At 35.9% G+C, this 8,902-nt stretch overlaps 1 protein-coding gene across 1 annotated transcript; it reads right to left on the bottom strand.

The window, feature by feature from the left end:
• Positions 1–697: 697 nt before the first annotated feature.
• LOC148855669 (BTB/POZ domain-containing protein At3g19850-like) lies at positions 698–4,035 on the bottom strand. The gene is made up of 3 exons (XM_088984364.1): positions 3,588–4,035; positions 2,320–3,459; positions 698–1,176 (listed from the first exon to the last, which is right to left on the bottom strand). The coding sequence occupies exons 1-3, from the start codon at positions 3,648–3,650 to the stop codon at positions 799–801; spliced, it is 1,581 nt and encodes a 526-aa protein (XP_088840490.1). The 5' UTR covers positions 3,651–4,035; the 3' UTR covers positions 698–798.
• Between the last annotated feature and the right edge of the window lie 4,867 nt (positions 4,036–8,902).

Below are 8,902 nucleotides of genomic sequence, written 5' to 3'. Positions count from 1 at the left end.
TCTTGAAATTCCGTCCTTGTCCTTGGAAATTGGGTTTCCAATTAATAACATTTCCCATCCTCACAAAATTGGTCTTCACACCCATCTCACAGCTCTTAAAGTTGTTTATCGAAAATATCTCCTATCAATAAAAACATACAAGTATAGAAATGTTTTTGATGTACAGCTGTAAGGGCTGTGAGGTAGGTGTAAGGACCAATTTTGTGTGAAAATCTCAATTCTTCCCATAGACCTTATCGGTATTGTTCACGAGCCCGAATGGCTTATCGGAGAGCCCTGATCCGGCATCCATTCGTCGTTTTTTTAAGCTTAACCAACTTAGTTGAATGTTCAGCCAAGCCCTCCCAAATGGGCACTTCTATAATAGAAAATTTATAAAATAAGATTAATAGGTTGGTCAATGACTCAAAGGTTAATTTTATCATTAATTAATACTAATGGTGCTTGTGAACCACTTCTATTATGATCACTAAAACAGATAAATATGTCTTACAGGGGGTTTAAAATGAAGAGAATCCTAGAAAAATGAGTTGGGAATTTTACATGAACCCTTTAAAAAATTCTGGGTTTTAAGTGTACTTGTGGCCCATACTCACTAAATAAATCCATCCTATCCCCACTGTTTCCTACCCACCATACACTCCTTCCCCTGGATTAAATGCTTCAATAGGAAAAAAAAAAAGAAAAAAACACAAAATTTCAAAATTACCCTTTATCTCAAAAATCACAAAAATACAATGTTTTACAATTGAACACACATACTCTTTGAGGGAGAGAGAGAGAGAGAGAGAGGAAGATTCAACATAGTCTAGGTAATGCTCTATTGTGAGCAGGGGCATTGATGACTTTATTTTTCACAATCTTTGTCATCTGACCTTTCATCTCTCTACACACCTTTTCCAATTCAACCACCCTCCATTGCATCCTCTGTAAATTCATCTTCATATCTTCCTTCTCTTCGGAAAACCCTGAAAACTTTTCGGTATCCGATTCGTTGTACAAAACCAACTGCGTCTGCTGTACCTTGGATTGCTGAGAGACGAGCGCTTGCACAGCAACCCTCGGAGGAATTCTAGGGTTCTTCGCTAGGTCTTTACAGGCTTCCAGCGTTAGCTTCTCGTATTTCAGACATCTACATAGCCTTGATCGTTCCTCAAAAGAAAGTGTGGGATGTGACTGCACAGATTACCCCTTATTACAGTTATAATCAGGATTTGATTCACTTAATTAAATAACCAAATTGGGATTAATTGACTTGAATTTCATACTTTCGATACCTTAAATAAGGGGGTGTTTAACCAACCCCTTGAAACTATTTGCAATAAAAAGCTAAAATAAAGTTATAAAAGTATTGACACTTTTCTATGCTACTAAGAAAATACATGAAACCCACACCCCATCTTATAGTGGGGCCTCCTAATCTATTACCCACTAGTTGTTCCCACATCTATACCCATGAAACACCCTCACACCATTTCCCTATAAATGAAAAGTGAGATATTCCCATGTTAGGTGGGTAAGTATGTGGGTGACAGATCCAAACCCCTAATGGGACCTATGAAAATATGAATTTATTACAAACATGGAATATTATCATTGATTGCACAGCCAGCTGACGAGCCATCCATCACATTCAGCTAAACCAAAATTATCTTCAATGGAGCTTTGCCTTTATCTTGGGAAAGCCAAAAGCCACTCGAAAAATTGTCCGGTGAAAAAAGCTTGAAATGGGCTTTTTAGTTTTTACATCAGAAAAGCCTATTCGAAAAAAGCAGGGAAAAAACAAAAACTTAATCTAACTTCTATTTTGAACAGAAAAAGCTGGTGATGAGACAAACACCAAAACAGTGATTTTTCTTAAAGCCCGTTTCAAAACTCAGAAGTGTCTTTTTTAGAAGCTGTTTATGTCAAAATGAAGTCCAAATGCAGCCTTATAAGTGTAGGGGGTAATTTTGGAATAATGAATTTACTATAACTGAATTGTAGCATCAAGGAAACGGAATTTAACCACCACCAACCAATTATATATAGTCATTACATACCAGCATTAAATTACACACATTCTAAAATGGGCTAAAAAATTAGAGAATGAATAGAAAAAATAAGTCATTTACCGCAAGAAATCAAGAGGAAATTGAATATAAAAAAAAGTAGAAGTAAAAACAGTTTTTGTGGGCAGAAGAAGAAAAAAAAAACTTACTTGAGTGAAGAATTGAGGAAGATTTAATCAAAAATAGGGGAAAGTCCTTGAGAACTAGAAAATTCTCAATTGCTAATCATGGGTAGCAAGAGAGGAAATGATGGGTTTGTGATATTTACCTCAAGATAGATGTCAATAGCTCTGTATACACCATCAAAGCAATCTCTAGCAGAGTCAGGCAAGCTCTCTGCAACTGCAAGAAATTTTGAAATCTTGAGATTCTGATCAGGAGAGATCTCTCCCATGTATTTATCAATCAATCTCCCAACCTTTTTTAATTTCTGTATCGTCAATCCGTCATCGTTAACAAACACCCTGACCAATCTTAAGACCAGATTCACATCGTAAACACCCCCATCATGTCCACAAATGAGCAAATCATCTAATGTTGCCTGATCAAGCATCCCACCAATCAGTCTCTCCAACCTAGCTCTGTATTCTCTGCTCAGACCCAAACCAGAAATCACTCTCAGTACTGAAAACAGCCCTCTGCAAGAAAAAGCGGTTTTTCCCATCAAAACTACTCCATGTACAGCTGTATCTGCAAGTCCACCACAGTCAAACTTGGACCGAATACCACCTTTTCTCTGAACAGAAGCTTTGAGGTAGTGGAGGAGGAATTTGGTGAGGATTAGGCTGTTGTTCTCCGTTCCATAAGCACCCATCGTCTTGACGACCTTTTCAATGATCTTGGGGGGTAAAATGGTCAAATCATCGAACCACCATGCCTTACCTTCAGAAGAACATGGCTTCATGGATTCTGGTGTGGTCTTGGCAGATGAAGAGAATCTAAACCCAGATGTTGTTTCAGGAGATGAGGAGGAAGAAGGGGAAGAAGCATTGAGTATTGTGTCTGAATTCTGGGCAATCTTTGCCAGAAGTGAACAGACGAGCTTTTGAAGAAGACCAGATGAATCGGCAGCCAAGAAGAATGATTCACAGCTCTTGAGACAGATCAATATATCATTCCAAGACCAGTAGAACATCCCTTCAAGAAAGGTTTCTGTCTGTTGCAGGAGATTGCAGCTTGAGACCTTCTCTGTCATCTCAAGAACGGCTGCAGAGCAATAGAGGAGGGAGACATTTGATGGCGTTATAGGGATTCTGCCTTCGTTATAGCAGAATCTTGAAACCAGCTCAAACCCATCTGGGCCTCCCGGGAAATCATCGATTTCAATTCCTGAGTTTCTGATCTGGGTTTTTCTCTTCTCTTGCTTTATTATCTTCCTCAATCTCCCCGAGAATGTTGAGATAGTCTTCTGCAAATATAATGAAAGAAGAAGAAGAAAGCATTTAAAATTACTACCAACGAAGGAAAAACAAAGCAAATAATAGCAGAGGTTGGAAAGAAACAACTAACAAGACAGTTAATGGAAGCTCAGATTACCTCATTTAGAAAGAATGTGTGTTGCCCATTTACAAGGATTCTCAGATCGCAGAGCTCATGCATTGCTGATTCAAATTCAACTCACCTGAAAAATCGGTGTGTGTACAACACAGACAGAGAGAGAGAGAGAGAGAGAGAGAGAAGATGCTGAAGAAATATGAAACTAGTTTTGCAATCTGGTCTCTAAAATCAAGAGAGGGTACATGATGCTCGCAAGCAGCATCATAGGCAATGCATTTCACATCTTTAGAACCTACAAGTGGTCCATCTGACACACACCCATCAAGAGTTCTGCCATGGTCAACCCAAATCTAGACCATAATGGACTATAATCCTCCATGCTCCTTAGCAATACAACTGTTTTGGTGGGAAAAAAAAAAAAAAATAAACTTTTTACTATTTTATACACTACCTGACACACACGATAGCCTCTGAAAGTCAAGGAGCGTGCTTTCTTACTATTTTGGAATTCTTTTGTCAATTTGCAAAACTGGATTCCTTGCTTGAGTTTGGACTTGCATGGACAAAAAGTCTTGCTAGCAGTAGAGAACCTTTTTTGTGAAAGGAGAGGCAAATAGGCCACCACAGACCACACAACAACAAAACCCATTTATTATTTTTGTTTGTTTATTAAACTATGCATAAATAAGTACAGAGGAAAAATATAACCTCTCCCACTCCTAATAACCCTTTGTTAAAAGGAAAAATGAAAAAAAAAAAGAAGGCAGAGTTTGTTTTACATGGGTCTTACCTTTGCAAATTTTATCTTTTATTTGCTTGAGGCCAAACGGTTTCTGCTTGCAGCTGTTACTTTAAACCTACCTCATCAGTAGGAATTTTCCACCAGGTATAGAGTTGACATGGTGGGCAGCATCAAAGGTACCCTTTTGGTTTGACAGTAAATAAGAGAGAAGCAGAGAGAGGAGTGAAAGTTCTGAGGGAATTTTACAAATTTCCTTAACAACTTACCATCAAGTTTCTGTTTCTCTGTTATTTTGTGTCCAGCCAAACATGGTTTTGCTATGATCAGTTCCTTGCTTTATCTCATCTTTATGTTTCATGAGCAAGGTTCTCAACTAAAACAAGGGAGATTTTATTATATGTATTTTACTAAATTCTATATATGAGTTTGTAGATAAATTATAGTCATTTCTTAGATGACATGGCATCTGATGTGGACAAGGGAGATACTAGCAAACAAACTCAATATTGTTGATTTCTCAGAAATTGGCTGATATGGCATCAATGGTACCAAACAAACAATTTCTCTGATTTATGAGAAATCTCTCTCATTAGTTGTGTTTGGTTTGAAACAAATTAAGGTTGGAAAACCTGTACAAAGTACAAACTTTATATAAGTTTCCCTATTTTTTCCCCTCCTTCCCTACCTTTACTTTCAAACCAAACATGGCCTTAAGCCTTCCTTTCATTTTCTTTGTTTTTATTTAATGGATTTATGGTTTTTTTTGTGTGTGTTTTCTTTTGTCTTTTTTTCCTTTGCATATTCTTGTGATGACATCAACCAATGGTATCATAGTTTAACTCTGGATCTCTTGTCCACAAGAACTCTGCCTATGTCTACCCACAATACACTAGCTTTGTGCATTGGGAACATCTCCTGTGCATAATACTATATAGAATGATGAGATATTCCCGATGTGTGACTGTGATGTATGTGAGATCCGGATTCGTAATTATCTGTTCAAATATTATGTATAGTGGCACCTGAATTATCTTAATTGCGCTTTTCGACCAGGTGTTTTGGGAAAATGGGCTTTACCTTCTACCCTCCATGGGTTATTTAGTATCTAATTTCATTATTATTCAATTTGGCCGAGGATGATACTTTGGGTGATTGAGTCTCCAACCTCTTTAGATGAGTTTCCTAATTTCTTTATTATCATAGCATTCATTATTTATTTATATAGTTTCACTAATTTTTTTAATATTTACTTTTGAATTTTTTTATTTTCATTTATTTAATTGAACTCAAGGTTCAAAGTCTCACAATGTATTGTATTCCTTGATTTTGAACCAAATGATGCGCTAAATACTAGGAATTAAAGACATCTGTCAAGTTTATATAGTAGTAAATGTAAATTAATGATTGAACAATGTGAATGGTTTTGTTTCGTTAAACAAAATGCCTGACATGTCAGCAAAAACAATAAAAAATTGCTGATGTGGCAGTTGTTTTTATTTAGAAAATCGAACCATTCACATCATTTGTTGCTTGATACTGATTTTTCTGTATCATGCATATGGATACTTTGAACCATGATTAGGGGTGTTTGACAAGGTCTAAAGTAAAAACACAGTTGTTATGTCAGTAAAAACAATACAATTTTTTTTTAAGTTGTAATTATTCATATTTTAGAAAACAAATTAAATCATTTACATCCTCGAACACCCTATAATCGCTTTATACTGATTTTTCCTTTATCATGCATATGGATTGCTTTGAACCATAATAAATAAGGTTCAAAGTACTGATAGGATATATTAATCTGATATAGGGTGTATCATATCGTATCTTTGAAACCCAATATATCTATCTATACACAAAATTAGTAAAATTTGAAAATGAAAAGTAAAAGCAAAAAACAAGTATCGATTAAATATCAATACCTCTGCTGATGCACAGAAATGCATGAATACTTTGAACCTTGATTGGAGATTTGGAGGGTAAAATTTGTCACAGTGGGGGAGGGTGACATGAATGTACATATGACCCATTTCAGGTTGTCTCTTCTCCCACATGAATAAACATATATGTGAAATTAAACTCTTTTGTCTAAGAAGCACATTTGTCACTTGTGCTTCAATTCAAGGTTTAAAATAATATAGACATGTTTCAGCCTACATGGGCCAAAAAAATATCGGATTTTAGAAGGATGTACTATACCTAGGTGGAGTTCCCTAATACTCATTCATATTGCACTGTATCTCTTTACATTGGTCAAATTCTAGGTATTGGGTGGTAAAGATGAAAAATATCGGATACCCTTGAAGAATAAGGGCCCGTTTGGCATGTCTTTTTGAAAAGATCTTTTAGTAGCTTTGATATGTAAAAGATGCATTGAACTTTTGCATGAAGATTTGAGTAGCCCAAAGCATGTTTGGCAGACATAAATCTTTCAGCACGTTTTTTCGCATCTTTCGCACAAGATTAAAGCACGAAAGATACGAGAAGCTTCATTTGAAGCTTCCCGAAATCAGCCCGAAATGGGCTTCTCACGTCTTTTTGGCACTCCATTTTTTGGCGGCTAGATCTTCCATGAGCCAAATGGGAATAGATCGAAAGTCGGTCCTCCCGGTTTGTAAACAGCCGAAAGACCACATGGAAAGATATGCCAAACGGGCCCTAATTCTTTAACCAGACTTTTAGAAAACCTCTTTAGGTTGAACTATCTTAAAGCCAAACTTCTATCAAGAATACCAAACGTCATATTTTTTCTTTCTTTTTCTGATAGGCAAATGGGCTATATAACAGATGCCTTCCCTCAACCTGGGTGAAGGTGGGACTAGATTGATTGACATGGGGAACATCTCATCCTTTTACATGTGTAAAAACTTGAGTATGGATTTCTTACTCATGAAAATTCTACCTACATCTACCCACATAATATCGCAGTCACAAATGGGAAATATCTCATCCTCTTACATGTTATTAGGCATAGGGAGATGTTCCCAATACACGAAAATAGTGTTTTGTGGGTAGGAGATTCGGAGTCCGAAAACATGGGTTTGAATCTAAAAGTTACCATTTTATGCGAAAAATGGCAAAGGTTAAGACAATGTCCAATCTACTCCCCCAAGACCATAAAGAACGAGGGCAAATATGGGACAATGGCCTTTAAATTCTTAACCAACCAAATCCTCAAACAGAAGGCTGGTAAAGCTTAAGGTGATTTCTAGAGTGTGAAATGGCATCCTCATAGCTTTGTAGACTTAATTTGAATGGTGAGGAAAATTTTATATTGAAACCGAAAGAAGCTCTACATATAATGCCAAATCAAAGTTGATCATACTAATTTTTAAGGCAGAAATTTTTAGTAAGCTTCCATTTAATTTTGATCCCCATGTGTACTTATATGTTAGATCCATCCACCCAAAGAAGAAACTTTTGAACATAATATAAACAAAAAGAAAATAAACAAATGTAAATAGAAAGAAATGATATTAGGGCCTAGGGGCTTGTACAAACCAAGCCATTTGGCAAGAGCTCTCATGCAACCACCTAACCTGTTTGAGTTTTTTTTAATTACTTTTTATTTTTTTCTGGTAGAACCTGCTTGAGAGTGGGGCCTAGTGTTAGGTGGGCTTCATTGACAATACATGAGTTGGGTCTGGGAGATTGGAGGTTACTAGAGTTGGAAAATAATGGGATGCTCTCATGATCATACATGGACAACGCATGTGGTTATAAGCTGATTCAGTTATGCTGCATTATTGCCTCTTCCTTGAATGACTTTGGAATTTATTTGTCTTTATGTGTGCAAATGAAGTTTGCAACAAAAAAATCCTAAACAAGATTATATCAGTAAGTTGTAAAATATAAGTTATATGAGAAAAGATATAGTGGACAAAATTTTGGATGAAATTTTGCTTTTGAGATTTGTGCTTTGGGAAACAAAAATGAGCCAAAAAAGTGTTTTGTATGTTTGGTACCAATTGCTTTTAAAGATAATTAACCATCTGAAGTTTAGAAAACTTATAAGCCCCAAAATTGTATTTGGGCTTTAAAAGCACAAATCCTAGAACTTATCCAATGGCAATTTAGAACAAAATAAATAGCACTCAAAATAAGTTTTTAGCATTATTGTAGCATTGTAAAGCACTTAATAAGATTAGAAACACATATTATGTCTATTGTAGGCAAAATGCAAATTTTCTTACATATTAAACATTCTTATAGTCAATTGAGTAATTAAAATCAGTATTAATCTTAATAATTTCTGAAATGAATGAAAAAAAAATCAGATGTTGGATTAGGCCCATGATCTAAAACTAGGTGTATGAGATCTAGGATGAAAGAACACACTGGAAAATAAAATAACAAGCAATATCAAGGTTTTTAAAACTGAATTGGACAACGAACCAGTCAGGGGTTCAATTTCCGGATTGAATGGTCCAACTGTTTGAACTGAATAGATGACTAGTTTTGAAAAAAATAAAATAAAAAATAAAAATAAAACCCGCCAAAACCATTGAACAGTTTGAACGGTTCAACCACCCGGATCAACGGTTTACTGACCAAATCAACGGTTTTTGACAAAATAACGATTCTGAATTCCTGACAGGTTCCTAGTTTT

This window comes from Nelumbo lutea, chromosome 4 (assembly GCF_056320005.1).
Source record: "Nelumbo lutea isolate HS-2025 chromosome 4, American lotus-T2T, whole genome shotgun sequence".
NCBI classification, from domain to species: Eukaryota; Viridiplantae; Streptophyta; class Magnoliopsida; order Proteales; family Nelumbonaceae; genus Nelumbo; species Nelumbo lutea.
Note: the sequence above shows the minus strand (reverse complement) of the source record. Positions and strands in the feature narration are given on the sequence as shown.

Bases quoted from the DNA above. Each gene is read 5' to 3' on its own strand.
- LOC148855669 (XM_088984364.1), bottom strand. From the start codon at position 3,650: ATGCATGAGCTCTGCGATCTGAGAATCCTTGTAAATGGGCAACACACA. The intron at 3,460-3,587 runs GTAATCTGAGCT...TTATATTTGCAG, and splicing joins ACACATTCTTTCTAAATGAG to AAGACTATCTCAACATTCTC. The intron at 1,177-2,319 runs GTAAATATCACA...TAATCTGTGCAG, and splicing joins CTATTGACATCTATCTTGAG to TCACATCCCACACTTTCTTT.